We start from the raw sequence: 27,634 nt of genomic DNA, 5'->3' as shown, positions 1-27,634 counted from the left end.
ATTTGCAGCATGTGATTCTAGCTTTTGTGTGAAGTGGAGGTAAATTTGTTTCAGAAATTAACATTTTTTTACTGGAAAATGTATTTCTGATAGATACTTTACCTCCTTTTGGACACTTTCCATCTTTTCTCCCTACTAAAAGTGATGTTTTTATTGGTACCTGACAATTCTCAAAAGTGGGAATTGAGCAGGAATACCAGAGGGAGCTAGTTTATGCTGTTTTAGGTTGCACAATACTGTTGGTGGAGAGTAGTCATGTGATATGCATGTGTTCAGAAATTTTGCAAAACTAGTGAGTATAGAGACTGGTACTGATTACTAAAACTGTTAGTAATTCAAAGAGGACAGTCAATGGTTGAGGTAGTCTTTCATATGAGGGGAGTTACGTACCTCTCAGAAATGTATTTTCAGTGGGAAAAAAAAAACTTTTATAAATGTTAGACTTTTTGTTTTCTTAAAATAACTGTTGAATCTAGTGTTAGATGCTATCTGTGTATGTACATAAATATCCAAGTGTGTATTCCAGAGACAAAGAGCATGCACAAGCAGCGACAAGTTTTTGAACTTGTGATGGTTGTATCAGTGGGTAGGTACATTATGCCTATCTTTGATCTATAACTTACTTATTAGTAAGGTGATAATTTAATACTTATCACACAGTCTGCAGTGGTGTTAAAAATGTTTATCTTAGTATCATCTGTGATCTGGTTGATGTAGATAGAAGTTCTAGGAATAATTTTGTTTTTTTCTTGAACTGTGAATGAAAATTCCCAAGTCTTTCTTTTTGGAACAGAAGTGTAATCTGCAGTTGAGAGAGAAATTCAGTCTTTCAAGTGCATTGAATGGTTGAAACAATAAGTGATTACAGAGACATAAAGGTTAACCATTTCTGTTGTAGCAGAAACATTTTGATTTATACCATTATGATCTTACCTTTTAATTTCTATTTTATTTTATTTTCCATGAAGGTGAAATAAAACTGACACCATTGAGATCTCAGTCATTTAAGTGTTTATGCAGCCACAGCTATACTCAAACCAAATTCAGAAATTGTTCTAACATTAAATAAAAGTTGAACTACATTGATAACTTACTTATTTAGAAGTCAGTACAGCCATATTACTTGGATTAGAAGGGTGTCAAAGTAAAAATATTTAACTACATATGTGAGACACTTTAATATATATTTTTATATCATTAGATTTGAGAAACAGTGGCAAAACATTGTCACGGCTAAAAAATACATAGTTTTGTTTCCTGAACCATCACTTTTTAAACTAAGCTTTAATATTTTACTAATTCATTAGATGTTGCAAAATATCTCCGTAGAATATTTTTAACATATTAATGTTTGTTAACTTGTTCAGGAAACAGATTATTTACTTGTTTTTAAACTGTGACCTATCACTCTACATTACTTCTTTTGTGGATGATGTTTCTATAATATTATTTTCACCAGTTCAAAAAAACTCATTTAATAAACCAATCACTGTAAAACTTCTCTTTGTTAAACACCACCTAATGTAAAATATGAAAAATTACATAATGTTACAACAGATTAGGTGATCATGACATTTCAGGTAATCAAAATGTTTCCTATTCTTATGGTGCATTAGATCTACAGTCTATATACTCTTTATCCATTCCATCTTACAAACTTTTCTTATTAATAATTGTAAATTAGATATTTTTATCCTAACTTCCCCCCAAATTTTCAGATTTATTAAACCAATCAGTAAGATTATTCCTATTGCCCCTTTTCACCCTCCTTCTGGAAGTTTCCACCTATACTTCCTATTTTTCCCTTCCTGTTCCACCTTCTATAATTTTTCAGCTTGTTGGTGAGATTATTATTATTGTTTTTCCTTCCACCATAATTTTCTTTCACCACAATGACATGCATCTTATTTTGTTCAGTGTTTTTACTGTCTGACTCTTTCAGAATGAGGTAATGTACATGCATTTACTGTATGTTTATTGGTCATTTGATCATTTATAAATAAAAGAGAACTTCACAAATTAATAAAAGTGTGGTAGTTTAAGATGAAAGATCACAAATAGTCCACAGCATTATACTTCTACGAAAGTAATGTTGCTTTAGAGAGCATCCATGATCTAAAAACACTGTAGTATAATCTTTTTTTAGTACATAATAAATAGCTCTAACATAATTTTATTCTGGTATTACATTGAACAACAAATAGAATAATGGCATATTATCATTAATTATCATTTTGATACTTGCAAGAGAGAACAGAATCACTTTGTAATAACTTTAGTGGGTCAAATTTTTGTCAGATTTTTGAGAAAGTGTTTCTAGTGTATCTGTTCTTTAATCTTTCAAAATTATCTATTATTTTATCTTTTGTCTACATGTTACTTCCTACTTCTAGTGGAGTTTTTAAGCTATTTCATCTAGTCTTTTCTTTGAATTATACTTAAATGTGTTTTTTCATGCTGAATGTGATTATAGAAAGCTATGTTTATTATAAGTTGCTTTCCATTTCTATGTGCTTCTAGAGGGATAATCAGCATTTTGATTTATTTTAATGCACTACTATACAGCTCATCCTACCAAATATGAATGGAATCCTAAATAACATGTAGTTCTAAAGGTGTATTAATTTTTCAGGAATACAACTTACATAAGTGTGCAAAGATACTGGATATTCTTTGCTTTGGATGGAGTTCTCATGATGTTTAAAATGTAATTTAGTAGGCTGGAAAAATGTCAAATATTTATCCCAAAGCCCTCAAATGTGTTTTTTGTTGTTCCCTTTACTTATAATGCTTATATTACAGCATTGTATATGTAATTGTAAGCTCAAAATAGACTCCTTTTTTTTCCACTTTTCGTTAAAGCTTCAGTCAAGTATATGTAGCCAAACTTTTCATAATAGTCATTGTGTTTTGAGGTGATGTTTGGAAGATTAATTTTTAGATGATTGAAAGTCCCCTCTATTTAATTTACATTTACTCATCCTATCTCCTTTTTCTTTTGAGTGTCTTCCAGTGAGTCATTCTGACTTTTTTCTTTCTCTTGAATAATTTATTTTTTTAATTTTCATATTTCTGAAGCTTCAGATCTTTTTGTTTTCTGTTTTCAGTATCTTATTTTTCCTGTGAATGTGAATTTTACTTTATATTGTCAATTGTAAAGATAAGAACAGTAGCACTGAGTTGTTTTAAGCTTCAGATAAAATACTTTGTTTGTCATATCCATTAATTGAACAATTTTCATTTCAAATCTACTAGTGATATTTCCTTTCATTTTTTAACTTTTTTCTCCCAACAATTTAGTAATTCCATATTTGAAATGCTACTTTTATAGTGTTTTTAAACATTTTAAGTCATCAGTGATATGCATAAATTAAAATCTAGTTTTAGGAAGAGAACATTTACCTCATTCAAATCCCAGTTTGAAAATACACTAATATCATGATTTGAATGGTGCTCATGCTAATTTGTATAAAGTATATTATAGGTCCTTGTATTATTATTATTATTATTGAAGTTTAGCACAACTCTTCCACTATTACAAAATTAAATTCAGACTGTAAAATACTGTAAGCCTTTTCTTATTCTCCTTCCTTTAGTAAAAAATATAAATTTTGGTTGTGAATGTCATTGATGCAATACATTACATGCATCACATTTACCTAAGTTTTCCACTCTCTCACCTCCTACATGATTTATTAGACAAACATAATCTCTATTTTAGTGTCACAAGTGCAATTTTCTTGTTAAAAGTGTAGCTGTACATTCCTCCACTCTGTTTTCTCTTTTCATGAATTCAGAAGTTAGTATCAATCCTTATATTAACACTATTTAATTCTGAAAGTTGTACACATTTTGCAAAAGTTTTGAAGCTTTCTTCACACAGTCTTCCAGTGTGCAAGAAAATTACATATTTGCATTGTTCAGTTTGTTAGAACTAGTTATTCATGCTAAATTGTCTGCTGAAGTCCAAGCCAGGTTTCCCAATTATGTTAATGCTCAATTTATGAGACAGCTGCCTTTTTCACAAATTGCTACACAATTCAAGTTCTTTTATACAGGTGTTTGCTTTCTTTGATTAAAATAACTTATGAAGGTCCCTTTCACTGTTTCTCAGTTATGTCCTGTTTTAAAGTTTAAACTAGCTTTTGTTATGACTGATGGTGCTAGTATTGTTAAATATCAATTTTAGAATCCTTGTATCTTCTACCTTCTTCTGACATTTAGATTGTTACTGGATCTTCAGAAATCATATTCATATTCCTCTGGTTAGTCATTCAGATCATCTTTTAATGGGATTTCTTCAATACATACTTCTTTACAAGTTCTAGACCCTCATTATTATCTCTTTGAGATGGCAGTCTTGTTTTATTTTCACTTGTCTTGTATTTATCTTTTGGGAAATTCATTTTTAATGCTGATCAGCTTTCTGTTTTGGAGTATTTCCTATCTGCAACTCTCACACATTTACTGTATGTTACCGTGTGGCTTCTATATTCTTTTAAAATCTTGCCCATCCTGCTGTGCCCCAATATTCTTGTGTTTTTTCAGCATTACAACAGGCTTTGAAAGGTTTTTTCTTGAATTATTCTGTTTGTGGGAATATCACATTGATTAGTTTCACTTTGAGATGATATGCATCAGTAAAAGTTGGCGAGGGTTTTAACCTCTGATGTTTTTCTTGTCATTTGTTCTGCTGCCATGAAGTTTCAGCTTTAAATGTTATGTTAATTGCTTCTGCTTATTCTTTTCATTTCATTTGAGTTTCCAATGAGGTTCTACTTTGAACTTTTTATTGACTTGCTTCATTTCTGGATGTACTTCTTGTGATTGGTGTCTAGACTCATTTTTTCTTTGTGGAAACTTTTGGTTTAATAGATTCTTCAGTTCATGCCTTTTTTTAATTTGTCTTTCTTTATTTTTATCCTTTATTATTTCTTCATACTTTTATCCAGCTGCCTTACAAACTTTGAATCAAGAAATCTCAGATCTCTTGCAAAATGCAGCTGTCCAAAACTGTTCATCAAGCATCTCCGGGTTTAACCCCCATCCTTTTGAAGTTGTGGGATTGGAGTCCCTTGTTAGATCTGTCTCATCTCAATCACATATCTTGGAGTTAACCCATTTCAAAATGTAAAGAGTGAGTATATAATGCAAGTATCTTTGTGAATAACTAAAATGCTTATCTTTGTATCGTGATTTATCCATCAACTTGCCATTTTCTGTATTTTTATCATTGAGTTGGTTTATCAATTTATTATCTGTCCATTTGTATTTGCTTTGGCTTTACATTGTTTCTATTGCATAGCTAAAGCCTTAACCTTCATTTACTTTACATCAACTTCCCATTTTGTATGGATGATTGGCTTTTATTGCTCTTTCATCAATTTAACTGAGTAGATATACTCAGTTGACCACTTACTTTGCTATGTCTCAGATCATTGAAAATGCCAATTCTCAGTTTGTACCAGCTTGGTATTTGGACTATCTGGGGTTTGGTTTAATACAGTTTAGAATATTCTTCAGTCATCTCCTGTGGCATTTCAAACCTTAGTTTTCTTTGAACACGTTTTTTGCACCTATAACTAGAAACTTCCTTTATGCCTTGGAATTTATTATTCTGAGCTGAACTTATATTAGCTATCCCTGATTGGATTCTGCTTCCCAGTGACATTTGAACAAATATACATTATTTCACACAATATTTCTTCAGATTCTCTCAAGTCCATTTAGGTTTCATTTAATTAAGAATCTGTTTCTGCAGGCTTTGTTCTTAGCATGTTTATCATTGTGCATGTCATCTTTCAAATGCAGTGAGTTTTTGTGCAGATTTTCTCTCTTAAGATTGCTAAACCTTCTTCCAAAAAAGATGACTCTCTACCCTTTGGATTTTCAGTGATATGTGAATAGTCACAACAGTGGCAGAGAGCAATATTATTCCACTTTATTAAACTCTACAGTCAGATCAGCTTCACTGGTGGTGGATGTTTCGAGTCAGAATTAAGAGAATATCTTTATCTACTTTCCTGTCAACCCTCTTCTGTAGATACTAAACAAGATCAGTTTCAAGAAGTGTTGAATTTTCATTGGTCCACTTTGGCATGAGTATTAGCTCATTTTTCTCTATCTGTTAATCTCATTTAGCTTTTTTTTTTTTTTTGCAATTAATGCATTCAATATTCTCTATCATATGTATCTCCATTTCCTTAACAAATTTTTTCATTCTTCATGTATTTGTTTCATAACTATGGTTTATGAGCTTCCAATGTAGTAGGTTACAGAACTACTTTACTGCCACATTTTGATGTTCCTATTGTTTACTGTTTTTTTTCGTACAATGTCTGTGAGTCCCTAAGTATTGTTCAAAGTGGTATTTTGACTTATTTTTATATTTCTTTGCTTATCCATTTGAACTATTGGTGATTTCTTTGCTTTTTCTTCTTTCTTTCAAGTCTTTTTATGTTGTTTACATTCAGTACGAGACATTCAATGACTACTGAGCTCTGTTAAGTTTTCCTTGGGTGCCAGCTGAATAGGTCAATTATGAACTTGGCTGGCCTTTTCTGTTTTAGATGATGAAGGTTTAAGCATATTTCAAAAATAAATCTGTATAAATTGAATTTTACATTTTTTAGAATCAAAATTAATTTAAAGCAAGTACTTACCTTTACAATATTCCCACCCATTGCCCCCCAAAAATTGGAAGAAATATGTCAAGACATGATTGCAAACAAAGAAATCTGTCTTATGGCAAGGAAGTAATCTCATATTGTTATTCTGACACCTGCTCAGTAATTTGCATGGAAGATGGGTGAGTGGATAACTGGTTAAGGTAGTGCATGTAATGTAGTGCATAAAGGTCATTTAAAGCTAAAAGTCGTATGGTTGTTCACAAAGCAATAATTCAGTGAGAAAAAAGCTTACAGTACTTAAGAGATTAAGTACATATTTAGAAATTCACTTTAAAGCCAAGATAATGGGGCATTGAATGGTATTCTTCATTTGAGGCATTATGGGATATGCTTTGAAATTATCACTTGTAGTTCTAAGCATTTTTGGTTTTAATGTATGTTACATAGTATGCATCAAGTATTGGAGATTGGGAGTCATTAAATAAGTTAAGAAAGAGTATAGATTTATGAGAATATTTATTGTAGGCTTATCTTAAATGTTATTAAAATAAATTTTATATATTTTTATTACTATAATGTAAAAAAGAATTGCTTTTACTGGATATGTAAATAGCTGATGCAGTTTTAATAAGTAAAATAAAAATTAAATACTTAGGACTATCTTAATCTCTCTTCAGAGACTTGTATACATGCTTAAAAAAGTATATTATTGTCTGTTGCATGATGAGAAATTAGTATATATTTTTATGTATGCACATACATCCACTTTTAGTTTGCTGGTTAAGAAATTACACTTCTCATGGGTTCAGAGATAGAATATAATCCTGCACAACCAAAATTTTAGTACATGCACCACACTTCTAAAAGTTGACTGTTTTGCTAGTGATTTTGGCTTGTAATATAATGTATAATTTCAAACTTTTCTGAGAGTATTGGGGGATAATCAACTCAATTATATTTTGATGAAATTCTGTACTGAATTTTATTAAGATGCAAAGTGATCACTTTTAGATATATTTATTTTAAAAATACTTGGTAAGAAGGATATTTTTTCTTTAGTATACTTCAGGTACCAAAGAATTTTTTTTTTTCTCACTAATTGTTTTGCATTATTTGATATTTACTAATATAACAGTCTGGTTAAGTACCACAGATTTCTGAAACTGAGCCATCTCTAAGTGAATTAATTCTGACATTAACAGTGTATTTCAAATATATTAAAAATTTATTTATTTGTATATATGTGCACATGTGCCCATAACTGCCTATTAACTATTGTTATAATTTTCTTTTGTCTGCTTTAATGTGACTAACATTATACTTTTTTTTTTAAGACAAAAGTGGCCATTGGACTCATCAAGTCATTTTTTTATTGCCATTGTTAATTCCTACTGGAGAGTAGGTAGGAAACTCTATTTTCCCAATTGCATTTTTCCTCCTTTTTCATATACTTTAGATTGTTTTGTTCTAAATTGGTTATTATATTCCATCTAGGTTGTTTGTTGTAACTGATTAAACTTAAAATCTTGCTGATCAACTCGACACATGAATTCCATTTTTGTGTAAGTTGCTTTTTTTTGTAGTGAGTTGAAACAAGGTAAATGTCTCAGTATCATTTTGTGTAGTTCAAACCCTGCAGGTGTACTGATGAAGATCAAAATGTATTTTCATTATGCAAAACAAGCATTGTTTTCATGTTGTTCTTTTGCTAATATCTTCTCATCCAAAATATATTCATCTTTTCTATGTTATCCTTGCAGTATGTTATCAATATGACTTTAAACTGAAGGCAGTATTTTTGTGTTTACTACCATTTGTTTCTATACCATATAGATAGAATACATGAACACAGATTAAAAAAAACAACATAAAACTGTTGTATATTATCCAAAATCAAAATTTCATCACCCTTTATGACAACCCTATAATATAGAGCAATTGTCACTGTCTTAAATTTTGATTTATTTTTTATTATAAGGCAGAACTTGGAAGAAATTTGTAAATATGCATATTATTATGGTTTCTGAAATATGGAACAAGAAAATAATTTTTTTGGGAATCTCTTTCTGACTGTGAGTGTCTGAGACATTGGTTTTCCGGTAATTATTTATAGATAACCTCACTACCCAAAGGGACTTCTATCATACTGCTCAATCTTAAGTACATCTGCAATTATATTGAAATAAAAATTAACATTGATTAAATGATTGTTGAACTGTATTTCAAAGAACTTTAATTAAACAATAGTAAAAATGCATGGTCTCATAAAAGTAACTTGTGTAAACTAGGTGGTCTGTACTAATAAGTGTAAAATGTAAGGGTTTTTTACTTTTTTTTTTTTTTTTTACAAGACATTGCAACAGTAAGTAGTTTAGTTTAACATTAGTTGAAAATAGCCAGAGCTAGCAGATGTAGTATAGTAAACAAGAATCTAATTGCAAAATTTTAAAATATAACTTGCAGATTATCTGATTTTCTTGGTTTCAAAATATCTGAAAAACCATAGGCTTGAGTGAAACAAAGATAATGGATGCATTTGTTCAAGTTTATAATTCAAGTATGTAAAGATTTGAACAAGTGTTTGATTAGTTGTTTTAAGTAACTTTTTTAATATATAAACAGTTCTTATCACAATGTAAATCATTTGATCAAATGAAAATTACATGTATGAATGTTACAACTATATTATTAAGGAACTCTAAAATATTTCATCTTGTGCCATGACTCGTGATTCGTGGTACTAAACACGTGATGAAAGGTAATGTAAAATGCTTTGACCTGCTTTAAATAATGCACAACTATTCAAAATGTTTTACCAAAGCTTGCTGCTTAGTTAACTATCAGAAGATAGTTAACCACGTTAAAATACATAAATGAAACGTATAGTAACTGACATTAGTGCGTCAAAGTAAGTTACACTTCTGAGTGATAAAATCGAATGTAATAATTTGATTGTAAAGAACATTACTTAATATTTCCTTAGCGTGTACTTGACGTTTAAATATATTAATCTGTAACTTTTGTATTATTATTTCAGCTAAATCTTTGAATGATTAACATTTTCACTAAGCATTATAGAGCGAATTAATTGTAATTGAATCGATTCCTGTATCTGTTTATTTCGTAATATTTTCACAAATTTATTACCGAATGTGTATTCCTCGTTCAAAAAAAAAACAAAACACCATCTATTATTCCAGAAAACAACTTTCTAACTGATCGTTTATTTACAACTCGAAATATTGCTTTTTTTTTTTCAAATTTTCTATGTAGCAGGAATGTTATTCCATAGACTTTGATTGTGGAAATAACAATATACGTGATATGTGTACATTATTATAGAAAATGTTTCTTCGTTTACTTCATATTATACTTTAAATAATCCGGATATCGAGCTTTAGTACCCCTTATTTTTCGACAGGAAAACGATTCACCAACGAGGATATGACATCATATATCCTTTTATAGTTTAATGTATAGACTCACCATCCTCCCAGTAGCAGGCGTTACGTATTTCTGCGATATAAAAAAAATAATAAATGAAGTAAATTTTGATACAAGAGAATTATCTTTTCGCTATATCTTGTTGTACGTAAAATCAAAGACGAGAACTTTTGTCAACTTCAGAATAAACTGTAGTCATGAGTGTTTAATCGTACTAATGAAAATTAAAAATCAGGGATTCGATTCCCCTTGGCAGATACAGCAGACAGCTGGATGTGGTTTTGCTACAAGAAAACACTCGTACTCAATACTTCTTAACGCTAAAAATGGAAGATGTCATAAAACACGTTAGAAAAGATTTTGGAGCCGTTTTAAGCAATTACAAATTTTGTTTCGTCATTTCAACGTGGGACAAAAGGAGAGTGTTTTGTGCCCGGATGTTAACTTATGGAATGAGTTGCTGTATGAGCAATGAAGGGTAGATATAATTTTTTACTTTTTCTCGGGGAACTTGTGTGTAGGGATAGTTTCGAAGAACCAAATATTTTCTTATGTTATCCCCACGTAAGTCAGTTGTATACATTAACGGACTTAAAACGCTATCATCCGGTGCTCCATTCCCAACTATAGATAGCTCATTGTGCAGCTTTGCGCTAAAACAAAGTTGTGTTAACTGTCTTTATCTAAACTATTTTGCTGCTAACGATGGCAAAAAACAAACATGCAATTTGTTTCACGTATAATGAAGGTACTTTCTTGTGTATTTCTAGAAATGAACTTGTCTGTTGCGTTGTTTTTATTTCTTACATGTGTATATCGAATCGTCTGTAGGCCCGCTTACGTGATTTGCTCATTTTAAAGTAATTTGAATAATTTTGTTTAAGTGCCATCATCACCCAACTCCACTCTTCGTTATACAACTTATCGTAAGATGCGATAAATGTCAAAATATGATATTGTTAGAAGTTATTGTTTGCAGTTAAGTTTGGTCTTTTTATCATATTTAGAAATATTTAAATGTTTTTGTGGTACGATGTGTAAAACGTAAACGATGCTGAGCAAATATACAATTTTTCGTAAGTCTTGCTTGTACATGAAATCATCAGTCAGAAAAATTTCCATGACGCAATAAAATGTGCACGTTAAAACTGTTCAGTGAGCTAAAAAGATATCGTGAAAGAAAGAAGGGAAACCCTGATGTAGATGGTGCCATCTGTACAAAATATTGTTGAACAGATAGAAAATTGGAGAAAAAACGAAAGCTACTGGATATCGTATTTATGAGCCTGCAGATTATTTCTACGTGAAGGATTGTGAGAATAGACAGTATTCTTTAAAACTATTGGTCTGTTCTTTCTTTCGAAACGCAAGATATTTTTACTGTTATTTGACACTTGTTCGAACTAGTGACACAACGCATCTTGTCACGAAAGAGGTTGACGTGAAAAAGACTGAAGCAGGTAATGCAATTTTGAACTTGTCACAGTTGGGCCAAGAATCTGTGTGTGTGTGTGTGTGTGTGTACTAGTTGAGGCAGGCAGTATGGTACCCACAAGAACATGAGTGCGAGGGTTAATTGTATGTTGTGTGGGTCAGCAGGAGAAAATGGTCAGTGGTTTCCATGCAAAGATTCAGTCCCACCTTCTTTGAAGTGAAGGTAAACTATTTCTAGATTCGTCATGACATTTGGACTTGTACTGGCTACTAAATGCTTTGTACAGATAGCATCAGTAATCTTGATTCATGGGACTTGACCTTCACAAAGGCTGAAACCGCCTCCTTCTTTACCCGAACGTGTTTAAAATACCAGACAGTTATCAGTTACACTTGCGATTAATTGGGCAATGATAGTAAATGTAATGTGAGCACCAGGTTTTTTACAGTATGTGGAATATAATACTTCTTATGGATAAGATTAAAAATAGACGAAAGGCGGAAGACTTTCGAAACGTCGTCCTCAACACTTGTGCCTCCACAACAGGCTGTTGCCGTCCACTCTACAAAGTTTCATCATGAATACTCTGCCTAAACAATCTATCAAAGGGTAATATATGGTTGTTAATGCTTTCAACAATGGTGGTATAAAGTAAACGCAACATATGTTAATAAAGAGACCAACAAAAATAAAATTCGTAAGACAAAAAGAATATATATAACAATTTACGCATAAGTAAATGTTAATAAGATTGTACTAGGGGGTGCGAGATAACATTTTTTTTAGGCCACCTTCACCTTTATTCTTAAATAAATAATTAATGTGAGGGGTGCGAGAACATATTAAAATTTTGTAGGGATGCGGGGCATAAAAATGTTGGGAACCACTGGTCTAGTTAGTTACCCATGTTCATAACTAGTCGCGAACTGGTGGATAGTAATTGCGTCAACTGTCATTTTCATACTGTTCTTTATCTTCTGCTTTTAAACGCAATTTGGTTGTTACTAGTGTTGTTAATTTTGTTTATAAAATTGCACCTTAAGTTCAACATTATCTGCAGGTAATATTTAACTTAAGGTGATCTCTGAAAAATTAACGTTTTGTTGAGTTGTGAAATAAGGTGCTGCATTAATTAATATGGTTCACAAAATTGTCGATCTGTGGTTCAGAACAGAACACTAAATTGTGACTTCCGGTTCTTGTAAATTTAGTGTTGAGGTAGGAATGGAAGAAGAGGATACGAGCTTTAAAATAGCTTACTCAGCTCGTGTGGTGTTGAGAAAGCCGTTTTCTAAGTTTAGCGTTTGAAAGAGCCTCATATGTCGTTGTGAACAAGTGGTTTGTGTCCCGAGATTGTAAGAATAAACATTGTTAACTGTTAACAGGATGTAATTCCAGCCCTTGCGCTTTTGTTAACACCTATAAAAGTTAAATGAACGTGATTTTTATGTACTACTTTTTTCTCCGTAAATCTGATTATTGGTGTATTGAAAGCTGTCGCCATATACAACGAAATGTACACAGATAACAAAAGATGAACTGAACGTCATCGCTATTTCCCCAATTAGTCCTAAAATCCAGGGTTTGGGCAGATAATTCATTGTGTAGCTTTACGCTTAAAAACAACAAAAAACGTAATTATTTAATCTTTTTGTTAACTGAAGTGACTTAAGATATAACATTAGTGATTTTATATGTAAATTCAATTTGCGTTCTACGTCTGTAGAACGTGGTGTTACATTTTGTTTGCAGTAATTTAAAAGCTGTTGTATACATGATGGTCACAGAAACGCTATGGTACGCTTGTCTCTCGTTTTTTTCCTACTTTTCTTTCCAGGCTGAAAATCAAACTCTGTCACATTATGGTTTCAAAGCAAATGAAGTCTGTTTCGGTAACTAAGTCATTCTTTTAAAAGGTGATGTCAGTCAAGTATGTAATCAATTACTTACAACGTGTAGTGAGCAAACCAAATTTTTAAATCTGTTGACGGTATTGAATGTATTTAGTGATGCATATTGCTCTAACCAGTGTAATCATTTCACCAGGTCACTAGATATTGTGTTTAATCCCTGCTAACCCCATACTACCGTGCAAATGTTGTTGAAATTTATTACATCTGTGGGCGTCAGTCATACCATTTACAACTCCAACAGCTGAGCACTAGTTTCACAAGTGGATATCAAAATGTAATAAGTTTTTTTTAATTTAGCCAGAGCTCCCGAGTTTTCTCTGTGTGTATATATATTTATATATATCCTTATGCATTCATACGGATGTCATTTTTTTTTTAAGTAGTCGCTATATATGTATTACTTATAGGCACCAGTTTAAGCGCATATGTTTTGGAAATTCATTATCTTCCAGTAATATATTTAGAATTCATATAGGAATACCAAGAACGGACAAAGATCTTTACCACAAGGCACACATGCCTATGATTTTGCTCCAGGAAAAATTTTCAAACCGAAGTTAAGACGAAAACTAAGAAAATGACAAAAATTAAGAAATAAACATCTTTGTATCATGGCGGAGCACCGAAAGTCTTCGAATCCAGCTCTCCTCTTTCTATTAAGGCTCATCCAAAACACCCAGAAGTCTCCTTCGTTTAGTTATCTTTACTTATTTGTGTTTTTGGTACTCCTAAATGCAGCTTTATTTGGTGATATACTGTTATATCCTTATTTTATCAGTTTAGACATTACTGTAACATCATCGTCTTTCGACGGTTTGTTTTTCATGATCCTCACGTAATAAATTATTCAGACTCCACATAGAATATTTAGGAATATTTGTATACTGCTTATTTCAGAAGTAGAAAAAGCTTATTTTAGATGAAAATAGAGAAATTTTATCATATCTGTAGGTATGGGCATCAGCTAGTTGTTAGCATATCTAGATTGTGAATCCAAAGACTCGCGGCTTGAGTCTCGTAGCAGCAAAATCACACATCGTGCTTTATCCATTCATATTTTAAGATCCTGAAGAAGTGGTCACAATCGACACTGGTATTTTTTTTCCGATCAGGATTTCCAGAACTTTAGCCCAAAATACTATCACCTCTCAGTTTTTAGTACTATTACCTCTGTACAGTGTAAATACAGCTATTAACTTTAATGTGTATATCCCATTATCTTCAGTTAATAACTAGAAAGGAACAGTAAACTCAAAATCCAGTTAATGATGTTCCTTGTGTTTTGTATTTAACCTCAACATTTTAAAATCTATCGAATCGTTTTACTTCATAAAAGTATAGCATAAATACACGGAAAGGAATACAGGAGTAATTTATAAGAGTATTATAATAATAAAAGAATAGTATTATATTCAGTAATATTAATAAGGAAAAACAAAATTTCAGAATCAAGATTTTTTTTTAGAGAAACATGTTAAACTTTGAATGTAGACATCTAAGTTACGCATACTGAAACAAAACCTATACAAAAAATTGTCATAAACATTTATGTTAAACACATCGATTGGGTCCTTTTTGAAACACTAAACAACTTTAATGTATTTTGTAGCTTTTAGCAATTATACGTTCATAAAGTGTTTAGGGACTGCATTGTCATGTAGAGGCCTCCGAGGAAATTTCCTTGTCCTCTCAATGAGCTTGCCTACAAAATATTCTCGATTTTCTTCTCTTTGTAAGCAAAGTTTATTTTTGAGTCTCATTTCAACATTCAAATGAAGGATTGCACGATTATTCCTTTAGGCAGGTTTTCGAGTGTCGTTAGAACGTGATTTACATAGGTAACTGTTGATATTAATTTAAGATTATAATATTTTAATAAGTTTGAAAAAAAACACGTTTGTAGTGAATGACATCGTTTAAACTATACATAATGTTTCCATTTAGAACAACAACGAAAAAACCTTGTTTGCCACTTTGTCACAAGCTGAACTTTAATTTAACCCTTAAAGGGCGTCCATCATCAATTGATGATGGTTTCACATTTCCGATGTTTAAGGGTTAATAGATAACCCTGTTTTTACGCATAATTAGTGTTCATTGAAGTGTATTATAGGTATTCAAGTATTATAATACAGTATTAATGTTTAGAAAGTTTTGTTTTTGTCGTTATAATTGCAACGTCATAAAATTTTCTGTTTTTATCATAAATGATAAGTTTCGATACGAGGAATGTTTTTATTTCATTTTATATCATAATGTTATGTGTAAGACAATTGAGCAGACATTGAATATGCTAATACTAATATATATGCGCGCGCACACGCACACACGTGTGTTTGTATTGGTATGTGTATCCTGATGTGATACTGAGTATTTTGAATATGCTAACATGTGCAGTAGTATAAATCATCCATGCTGGTATCTGTGTGAATAATATCTTTATGTGGATGTGGCATTTTGATTAAGAAGTTAATACACAGGATCACATACAAAAGTTGTTATAGTTTTCAAACGAGACCCAAAAATCGAGCACTTTCGAATAGTTCACCATTCTTTCTCAGGAGAATAAAGAAGAAAAATAGTGAATTATTCGAAAGCGCTCGAGTTTTAGACGTAGCATTGATACCCTATATGTACAATATCGTGTCTCACTGTTAGAGACAATATTGTACAATCCATCCCACAAATAGCTGTTTCGAAACTTCATGTCTTGTTTTCTTCGTGAAAACTGTGAAAGCTTGTGTTAGAAAGATCTTTCTGGCGGATGTTTCGGTGAAGTGCAATAATTGACAATGTGGGTGTTTTCACTTCCCTTGAACTTGTTAATTTGTGCTAAAAGTCAAATTCCGTGTGTATTCAAGTGGGTCTTCATTGAGGCGTTAGTTGCAGTTTTGTACTCTTCAAGTATTTAGTTGCAGATCTCAGCTGTTGTGTGTAAGCACAGTGGGTTGACATTTACTGTGTATTGTAGCTACATAAATAGTAAACTTTCGAATGATTTAACTCTGTAACAGCCACATGTATAGGTAAACAATCCCCCCTCCATGCCGTATTTGTTTATTTTTTGACCCACAGAAAGACAGATATTAATATTTCATTACCTATCTGAAACTTGAAACCAGGAATGCTCTTCACGGGGGAAGCTGGGAATTCCTCGTGCACTATATCATTTCTATGTATAAAATGGATAGTTCACGCTGTTTGAATAGGACATAAAATTATCAGTTACTGGAGTAATAGTCACTAATTTTAAGATTGGTCTTTGCGAGTTTTCATAATCAATTATAACTGATTACAGTAGTATTTTTGACATTGTTTTTATGGTTTAGTTATATCCTTGTCACAAGTAAATCACAGTTTTAATGTTATTTAATCCTGGTATATATGAATGTAAAAATAAAGACTGAAGTACAGCAGTTAGTGATGCGATCCCACCTGATGATGATGACTTCGTTACAGAGCTGGAGAGCCTGTATGTTAATAACATCTTTACATTTCAACGTGATACTTTAGCTCGTAAGTTTTCTTTTAAAGAAAACCGGATGTTTATACAGTAAACCAAACATAATTAAGATGGGTTTTCCCATTGGTTAATAGTCACTAAATCCAACCAAGTAGAGCCTTTGTTAGATAATTAATCGCCTAAAACATTTCCTGGAATGTTTTACGTCTGAAACGAAATTATGATGAGCTTATCGCTTGCAAATCGTAGTGTAAAGGAAAGCCAATGGTTTTAATAAGATATCTGTACACAAAGTTTATTCATGAATGTTTCGCACGTATCTTCGCTACGAATTTATCTTTGACAGTAAAATATATATAGTTTTTTATATATAAATTAAACAAGTAATTTACCGTATTTTTATTTCTGCTTCTTGAATAAGGATGTATTTGACGGATTATAATTTCTTGACATGCCTCGACTTTAAACCTGCTGTATTAGCATTACCTTAATAAACAAATAATCAATGTAACTATTTTGTGTATTATTATAAAACTTGAAATACAATTGTGTTTAAAGTATACGTATAAAAAAACAAATATAATACAAATGTAAATGAAGGGATAGAAAGAGTGAATGTTTGTCAAGATGGAGCTCAGCACGGCTATGTGGTTTGGGTGCTCATAATCTGTAGGTCGAGAGTTCGACTACTCACCAAACATGCTCGCTCTTTTAGCCGTGGGGGCGTTAGACACTACGATAAATCCTATTGTTTATTGGTAAAAGAGTAGCCCAGGTGTTAGTGGTGGGTGGTGATTACCAGCTGCCTTCTCTCTGGTTTGTCACTGCTAAATTAGGGACAGCTAACTCGTGTAGCTTTGGTCGAAATTCAAAACAAACACATTATCCACGTGATTGGTCAGTAAATACAATCTTAATGCTGTTAAAGACAATATTCTTTATAGACATGTTTTTCTGATTATATTGTAATGTCTTGTTATTTTTGTCGGTGTCTACCGTATTAATTTTCACCGTTAATTGGACTTGTTGACGAGAAAGCTTCAAGAAAAATTAAATTTCTGAAATATAACTTATCGAATTTTAAAACAAAAATTCTTTAAAATAAATATCGTGATTTGTCACCATGTGGAAAAGTTTTGATTTACTGTAAACATGAACGAAATTTAAAGATATTTACGAAGTGTTTTATCGGTCGACGAGTTTTTTTGCATTACTTGATGAAGATAATAGAGCTCTGTCCAAGTTTAGAATAACATGTTAGTTAACCTGAAGATGACCTATGAAACTCGAAACGTTGTTCTGTACTTTATTTTAATTAAAGTTTGAAGACCCCTACCAGTCGTCTTAAGAACACATCTTTACTTCAAGTGGGTTTCTCGTCTTTGTGAGCATGTTAGTTTATTTCTTTTAATTTTTATGACGTTTCTACACTCGTGTTCACTTGTGTGAATTGTACGTTTAATTTATTCAGCGTTTATTAACTCCAGAACTGATTGTAGGCCTAACCGTAAATACAACTTTTCACTATAATATTCGCCTAACTTAATAACAAGATTTGTTAACTAATCATAAACTAACTCACCAAGTAAGTGAACAACTGAATATAAAACATAATGCGATAACTGCCACTGAATACGCATTTACTTTTTGTTATCCCAAGACTATCTTATATTTGTCTTCTTTCCTTAGACATTAAGTCTTCCGATCACTAATATTCACGAACGTTCTGAATATCATAGGTTTATTTTTACAAATTCATTTGCTCTTAACGCCATGCACCCTCAAGCTAACATCTAATTGGAACATATTGAAAAATATAGCTTGCAACAATACACTGCGAAAACATAATTCACAAACTTTGCAAACGACAGGTGGCGTGGGGAAATCAGTACCGTTATCGAAAGATGTTGCAACTATGTATGTGACTGCTAGTTTTCTATGACTTGCTCGCCTTTGATGTATCTGAAACAGACTTTTAGGAATAATTGTAAAAAGAGTAGAGACAGTGTTAACCTTGAGTTTATAATACCTAAAATTAAATGTAAAAATTCTGTTATCTTACTAGTTGTTCATGCATATTAGTAATATTATTCTGTCATGTGTAACGTATAACAATTTATCTCGTACGAGTCTCCGGTTTATTATGTTACGTATTGCGCTTTCAAATAGCCAGGCCCCTCGCTAGTACAGCGGTATGTCTTCGGATTTAAAACGCTAAAATCAAGGGTTCGATTCCCCTCGGTGGGTTCAGCAGACAGCCCGATGTGGCTTTGCTATAAGAAAAAACACACACACTCAAATAGCCAGAAATTTAAATTTAAGTCAATTTAATGTCGATATGTATCCAATTTATATCTCAACAATATTGATACAGTTGTCTTTCGTAATACAAATATTTTAGTTTACAAATAATAATACAATTTATGCTAACGGTTTTTACAAATAGTTATTACAAATAATGGTTTTTATACAAGAGTTTTACAAACTATGCAGTCTTTTCTTTGGTCTGGGACTGAATGTTTTATCGACGCGACACGGAGAGCGAATTACCTGTTGATACACATATACATTTCACTTTTTTGTGCTGAAGTTATACAGTGCCCTCGTAGAAATACTAACTTTCAAATTTAATTCTCTGAAGTTAAAAGGCTTATAATGTTCGAAATCTGTAAATGCCCTTGTCACAGTTATAGCGTCCGAGGCTTATGGTGTACTGACTGTAGCTGACCAACAATATTTTTTTAAACTGTCTCTGGGCGAGCACATGAGGGAAAGAACTGTTGATTCTCCTCAACAATATCATCATCCTTAGATGAAAGTGATCAGCTTGCTAACCATTTTGGGCTCGGCAACAACCTTTACCCCAGCCAACTCGTTTCCCAACGATAATAATACTCCCTTAATTGACAGAGTAGGTCTTACTCCAACTATGACTGGTCCCGAAACTAGGTCTAATGTTAAATAAATCTCATGAAGAGGAACATTAACAAAGCCATCCTCAATACCCTGAACAATAAGACTCGTCAGTGGCAGAATTCGAACCTAAGGGCAATATATCCTCTAACAACAATGACTGAGTCACCCCAGTATCACTTAAAATACGTTTGGGTTTGAGATTAGTGTCACTTGTCAAAGACTCATAACCCACAGATACAAAAGGTCTAAATTCCTCCCTAACTACATCAGCCTTTGTATAAGTGGCCAAATCAACAATATTGGTGATCGGGTGAAATTACGTCCATATGTGGACACGAACGCACTGAGTATTGCCTCTTTTTCTTTCTCAAACTCTAACAATTGGATGTAACATGACCAGGTTTATACAAAAGTGGCAGGCAGGTCTCAATGGTTTTGACGAAGTTTTATCCCCTATATAATAAGATTTCGAAGTTTATTGGATTGAACAGATACGGATACTTGTCGAGATGAGATGGTAGGAATTTCTTTTTATGAAAAGTGGCTTTTCGTGTATTGCTTCTAGTTTCTTTTCATCCAAGTAAGTTTTGAGGTCGTCACATGCACGAAGTTTGAATTTCTCAACTACACATAATTTTGTTAATATGTCGAAATTGTTGACAACATGCACTGAATTGCACCATCGATCAAAATAAACCTCTTTTCCGTGTGCGAATTCCATATAAGTTTGATTAAGTTCATAAATTAATTATCTGAAATTGAACGGCTCGTAATGTTCGAAATCAACTGACGACTCTAGTCAAATCTGTAGTTTTCCGATTAATAAGTGTTTGTCACAATTATAGTTTTCTGGGCTTATAGTATAATGACTATAGCAGACCAACAATATTCTTTTCAAACTGTCGGTGTGTGTCCCCCGCTGATCGGTAAGTCTACATACTTACAACGCGAAAATCAGGGGTTTGATTCCCCTCGGTGGACTCCGAAGATAGCCCTATGTGGCTTTGCTATAAGAAAACACAGGCACACTGTCAGCGTGTCGATTTATAATTTTTAGGCGCAGTTGGCCCAATAGTATTCAAAGATATGCTAGTACTTTCGTAAAACATAAAATGCTGATTATTACTGCCGAGAATCTTTCACAAATTTATTAAATATATTAAACTGAAAAATAATATTAAATCCGTTACACATGTCTAATCATAGAATTACTTAAACGGTTGTAAAGTATATTTTTGTACAATATTTATTCACTGACTTATTGTGGCTGTTCAGTAAGATGAGTTGCCCACACACAAATACAACCAAATATAATAACAGTATTGCAGTTAACTGCACTAATTAATGCTATGGCCGCTATGTTGTTCACTTTTTAAAAATTGGGTAATTTCGTCGTTTTTTGTTGTTGTTTTTTTTAAGGGGTAGACGTTCTTTACACTAGAGATCAAAATAAACAAAAATGAAAGTACTTAAAGTGATATAGCATTGTGAACCTCACCAGTCATGAATAACATAAACCTCAAGCCAATAATACGAGGGACAATCATTTTTAAAACGCTAACATGTGATGCTTTTACAGATACTGTTTAATAAATAATAAAATGTTCAGTAGTAATCTCTGGTGGAATTATGCTGAGGCTCGATATTGCTGACTTAAAAATACCGTGTGAAATGAAGTTAAAATGTTGGTAGTGTATTGTTTTTCTTAAGCGAAGCTGCTGCACACGGTTTTCATCACTATCTTCTAACAGTTTCTCATATTAACGCAGGCCTGCAAATTTAAACTATAAAAGTTGTTTTCGTTTTATTAACGGATTTTCCATAATTCAGCTATGCAGATTACTGAAATAGTAATTTTTTAGCATCTAACGATTTTTTGCAAATTTGGAAGAAAAAGTATTAAATTATTTCATTTATCACATGTTTTAGTGTTACGTTTGGCTTTTAGAATGATCGATAAGACTCGCGTCGCGTTTGGTCTTGAGGAATCTATAGCCAGTGTTTGTCAACATTTTAAGCATAACAAAATGTGATTCAATTTCAATGGAAATGATTTATGTAAAAGTACATACGAAGTTTTATGAAAAATCTGTAAGTGATTGAGAAGAATGGATATCATCTTCGGATTCAGTGTACAAGAATTATTGTAGACCACGTAAAAATTTCAAGACAATAAAACTGTCGCTGACCTGTGTAATTTGGAACTGTGAGGAGTTTCAGAGCATATTAAAACTGTCACAAAACTGCTGTCATGCTTTTATATTCAAAAAGAGTGTAAAATAAAACTAAAATTTACCGTACATGTTTACATAAAAAAGCTAGCACAGCACACATTATTTTACCATTGTTATTCTTTAAATTTCAAATAACTAGGCTAAAATCAGCTTGGACAGACAAGTGTACAAACTGTATAGAGGGAGCTGCAGAATATATAGGCATAGGACCCAAGGCACTTATCATTAGCATCAGTAAAGTTTAGAGGTGTTCAGGTGATGGTGACTGTGGTAGTAAAAGAGGCATGACTTACACAGTAGAGCTGGATGTATCCTCTTTGAAGTGTAACCTTTGTTCGCAAAGATCATGTGTGTATATTCGAACTCGCAACGTTCTATATCTAAAACTATCGCTTATCTACAGTCAACAGTGGTTAAATAATAATAAACTAAAACAATAAGACCAACTGTATAAATACAGATTATTAAGAAAGTTTTCTTAAATGTTCACACCTATCGCTTTAATGTTTTCGTGGCTTTAGGAACAGCATGATTAAACCTAACCTGACTGTGTTAGCATGTACTACATTGTCAGAAAGTAAATAAAATTAACCTCTTATATAAATATTTAGTTAGAGCGTCCAATATTTTCACTTAACTATGATTTAGCATTAAGTACTCCGTGGTTTTATTCCTTGGCAAGATGTTTAGGCCAAAAAATTTCATGATTAATATATTCTGATTTAATTGTCATTTGAAGAAAATTTTTATCTAATAAATTAACACTGTGTTAAGAAATGTAATGATATTTATGTGTATCTTTTAAATTATATAAAGTTTTGACGACAATATTTTTTTCACTATGCTTGTGGCTGTTTGTTTGGTGACGTAATAGCCAGCTGGAAGATTCATTGCTATATGTATTGTCTGGGGATTTTTTGGCTAGCACATACCGTTGAATCGTAGTCATGGTAACCGTTAGTTAAGATGCAGGGCTACTTTGGGCGGTGTATAGTGAAGGCCGGCTCTTAACACTAGCACGTAGGTACTTATCGTGACGCTAGCGCAGTGTTTAAACACCGGTGAGACCGCTCAATGTTTTGTTGCGTGAGGTAATAGATAGCTTAGTAATGAAAGCTTAACAGATTTCAGTGGTGCCCGAGGAAGCGATTCTGGTGTTAGAGTAACTAACCTTTTATTGGAAGTTTTTGTTGACAAAGCTGTAATAATGATACTCATATATACTTGTATTTTCATTGTTATTTCTGTTGAGATTTTGTTGTCGTATTTTAACAGAATATTATAATAATTGATCACCATAACGTATTTGTATTAAGTCACTTTTTTGTTAAGACAGCACACTACGAAGATATTGGTGTATAATTTGAAAAACTTAGAGCAAACTTACAACAAACATGATTTATCCTCTATTGAAGTAGTATAAATTTAAAAAGTAAACCATTTATTGGCTCTATTCACTATACAACTTTAAAAGCTATTACAGTAATAACTAATCTCAATTTTCAACATGTAATAGTGAATTTGAGGCAAGTATCTAGGTAGTGCAGATAAGCATACTGGTACTGAAAATAGAAAAGCCACCAATCTTTCAATGTTATGGTATTTGTTGTGCAGGCATACTGTACTTTATTTGAGGAGAAAATCTAATTGGTTTAATCAATTTGGGTATATAACTATTATTTTCACATTGTAATCTAGTGGGATTGACCTAAATTTGATGAAAGCAAATTGTTTTATTAAAAAAAAAGGAGTTAGAAAGTTTGAGAAATATTAGAGAAAAATGAAAATAAATAATCCAAAATCTGAGAAACCCAAGATGAATTGTAGGTTTTCACCCACTTTTTTAAATTTTTTTTAATCTCAGCTCATGCATAAGGCCAAAACCATACTACTGATACAATGCCAGTGTATTTGTGGTCAGTCATTGTAATTTTTATATGGTGATAATTATTTGATTCATTATGTTGTAGGATATATATTAAGCCAAATATTCTCTTACAAGTAAAAAGATGGCATTTTATCAATAGCCATCAAGTTGTAATGCTCATTATTGAAGAGCTTTTCTTATATTACAGTAGTCTGAAGGAGTGTGTGTGTATATTTTTCTATAGAAAAGCCACATCGTGCTATTTGCTGTGTCCACCGAAAGGAATCAAATCCCTTGTGTTAGCATTGTAAATCAGAAGACTTATGTCTGTCCCAGCAAGGGACAGTCTGAAGGATGTTCTAAAGTTTTTATTATCCTTTATAACTAGAGTGAAAGCTAAAATAGTGTTAGTATTCTCACAATTTTGATGTAAAGTTTAAATATCAATTTATCATATGCTTTTATGTGTAGGTCTGGAAAAATTGGAATTTTTCCTGTAAAGTCTGTAGGAAAAACTTTGGAAGATAGTTTCTTTTTCTTTTTAACAATAAGTTATTTTGTGCAGTGATTTCATTAAATTTTAATGCATGCAATTCATTAATTATAACTATAACGCTTTTCCTTGTTATTCAAACATAACACTTTTGCATTGTATTTTAATACTTCAGTTGCCAAAATTGAACAAAAGAATTCAGGTATCATGCCAGGCTTGCTTCATTATACCAGTTGTTTCAATGCTTGAATTAATATCCCAATTTTGCTTGCTTCCTTCCATGATACTTAAGCATTTAAATGTGTTTGCATGCCTGTTTTGTTATCATACCATTTCATTAGTGTAAGTTAGGAGGCTCTTGTTTTTTTTTCTGAGTGACATTTTTCACATTCTGGACATAAAAAGATGTCAGCCACACATAAAAAATAAGAAATTGTAGCTTTTGATCACTCGTTTTTATTCAGCTATATTCAGAAGGTTGAAAATTTAAGGTCAAAAGCTAAGTGTATTTTTAAGATACAAGGAAAAGGGAGTGGAAGTTAGTATTCCAGTTTCAAGTAATTAGTCTTATGACTGTAACACCATGTGGCCTTCTAATTTCTAAATAATTAATCTGAAGATGCAATGACATCTTCGTGATTACATTTGCTATGTAACTATTTCATTTCCCCTTTTATTACATTTTTAGAGAATTAGAATTTAAGGTTGATGGCTTATTACATATATCAAATTATAATAGTATATTTTTCACTATAAACTTGTATCAAGGGTCAAAAACTTCTGTTATAAAATTACCTTATTAAAACACTCAAAGTTTTTCTTTGTATATCTTATTCACTGGAATTCATTATCATTACAGTTATGTGAAATATTAGTATTTTTTGTGTGTTTGTAAGTGGCAACCATTATGGTAGCATCTGTTTGTTTTACCAGGGTGTGTGTGAAACCAGTTTAGCAAACAGGTTAGTAAAGAGAATGCACAACTGGTTATAATGTTGTAATTTATTTATGCACATACAAATGTCATAAAGAAAACAGTCACTTGTTTTTGGTAAATGTTTTACTTGTCTGCTTTTCATGTGAAGTTTTGATAGTTTTGTTTGTTTGTTAAACAGTTAAATTAACTTTCAGTTGGAGATAATGTTTTTTGGTAGTAGCCACTTTATTAAGGTATACTCAGCTCATTGATTAGTCAAAATTAATAGTGTTATTCCATGTGTAATTTCAAAAAGAATAGCCACAATATAACTGACTTATGATCTCATTACAGGTGGACCATGAAAAGGTCACTCAGAAGTAGGGTGGCCAGGTGACCAAGAGTTTTGTGATTGCTGGGGCTGCAGCAGTCCTCAATTAACTCTGATGCTGGAGCCTGTAGGAGCATCAAGCACCAACATTCAGGGAACAGCCCAACCTCCGCCTCCTCGGAGGCCCCCAGTTCCTCTTGCCCCAACTTCTAGTCAGGGTGTTCCACAACGCCGGGCTCCAGCACCGCCCACAGCATCTGGGACTGGAACTGGCCTTCAAACACACCCTGCACAGATAAGACCACCTGCTTCACATACTCGTTCAAGTTTGTCTGTCTCAAGAACAGAGTTTGTGTTTGGTTCACAGGATCCACTAATTATATCATGGGATATCAAAGAGGAGGTGACACCCTCTGATTGGATAGGATTATATATAGTTGGTTTGTGGTGTTTATTTTTTTTACTTTAGTTGATAAGATAATTACCATCTGCTGTTTGATTTGAAGTGTAAGAAAAGTTTGTTGTTTTAAATAGATCATTATTTCTTACAATTCTGTAGGTGGTCTGCCTTGTTACATATAACTAAAGTAACCATTAATCTACTGTGAAAGCTCCTATATTAGTGTAGGTCTTCTGTTATACAATCACATATGCTACAATTAAAGTATTGGAAACTTTTTACTTGAATATAAAAATTGAAGAGTTCAGAAATGCTTTTCATGTTTTTACAGTACAAATAGCAGTTAATATCTTGCACCAGTGACAAAAAGTTTGAAGAAAGCTCCCACCCCTACATAGAATATGTAATTTGTCAGTATATGATGCTACCAGTAGTATACTAATGCTCTTCACACTAGTAGAAGGCCAACACATTCTCTACACACAGTACTCTCTTAAACACTTTCCAGTTATGAAAAGCTCATTCTTTTCCTTGGTGTGGCATTTTTCAGTTGTATTCTTTTTTTTTATAAATTATAAAATTTTTGCGTATACTATTTTCAACTTTGTTAACAATTAGTGCTATCTTTTTTTAATTGTCTTTTATTACAGTTATTTGAAATTTTCTCTGTCATACTACGAAGTTTTTGGACATATGTTCAAAAGTTTGTGATAAGGTGTGTTTGTTTTTGTTTGGACAAAACTACTCATTGCCTATTATCATTAACCAACTTTCAGTAGAAGCTGATATTTAACATTAGTTGTGTGAAAATGAAAATAACCAAGACTTGAGTAGCACAAACATACCAGACTCACTGATAAAAAAAAAAACAACAGTGTGAAAGTAATAATAAAATTTCATGTATTCAGTTTCATATTTCTTGCTGAATTGGCTTTCTCATATGAATTTTTCTGAAACCTTCTAAGGTTCAAGGTTTCTTCTATGAAGTTGTTTTATTTTAATGAGAACTGTAGTTATTCTATTTCTGCCATAGCTCATCATGCTGTTGGTTCTATCCTTTTTGTTTCATCTTGGAAACAAGTCTCATGGCCTTCTGTTCCTGTACTTTCTTCTGAATCTGCCTCATCTGTGAATGTCTTTCACCAACTTTTCCCACATCCTGCCTTTGCTTCTGGTTCTTCTATTTCTAATGATGATCACATGACATCCAACTTTATCCTTTGCTGTCCTGATAAATTAGGTTTTTTTCGATGAGAAGCTTTATTTTCTGAAGGTAGATTGCTTCTGTTTTGTTTGGGGGAACTTTGACACCTATCCTTTGTACAGTGGTTTTGGAGGAATTCCTCATTCTGTCCTTCCAGAGAGATTGTCATTTGTTCATGTAGAAGCTTGGCTTTTACACTTTGCTCACCTGTGGACTAATTACATTGCAGAAAGCCCTTTGGCTACATATTTTTTCTCTCAGGAGTTTTCTTTGTTTTTGTATTCATACTGGTCCTAAAGACTTTTTTGCAGCAAATGCATTCATTTTTACCATTGTGTGGACAGTTGACATCTTATAGTCCTTTTCTAGGAAGTATCATCTGCTGTAAC

General features: G+C 32.3%; 1 protein-coding gene across 5 annotated transcripts in view; it reads left to right on the top strand.

Annotated features, from left to right (window-relative positions):
• LOC143252746 (E3 ubiquitin-protein ligase HECW2-like) overlaps window positions 1–27,634 on the top strand; it is a 118,202-nt gene that overhangs the window by 10,510 nt on the left and 80,058 nt on the right. For 3 of the 5 annotated variants that reach the window (XM_076505362.1, XM_076505364.1, XM_076505366.1), the window contains exon 2: window positions 25,665–26,081. In XM_076505362.1, coding sequence (XP_076361477.1) covers window positions 25,757–26,081 — 325 coding nt within the window. In that variant the 5' untranslated portion in view covers window positions 25,665–25,756. Of the gene's footprint in view, window positions 1–7,963; window positions 8,032–24,194; window positions 24,308–25,664; window positions 26,082–27,634 lie in introns of those variants that run through there. The other 2 variants (XM_076505363.1, XM_076505365.1) reach the window with 2 other exon arrangements.

The sequence above is a fragment of the Tachypleus tridentatus genome, chromosome 6 (assembly GCF_004210375.1).
Source record: "Tachypleus tridentatus isolate NWPU-2018 chromosome 6, ASM421037v1, whole genome shotgun sequence".
NCBI lineage: Eukaryota > Metazoa > Arthropoda > Merostomata > Xiphosura > Limulidae > Tachypleus > Tachypleus tridentatus.
Note: the sequence above shows the minus strand (reverse complement) of the source record. Positions and strands in the feature narration are given on the sequence as shown.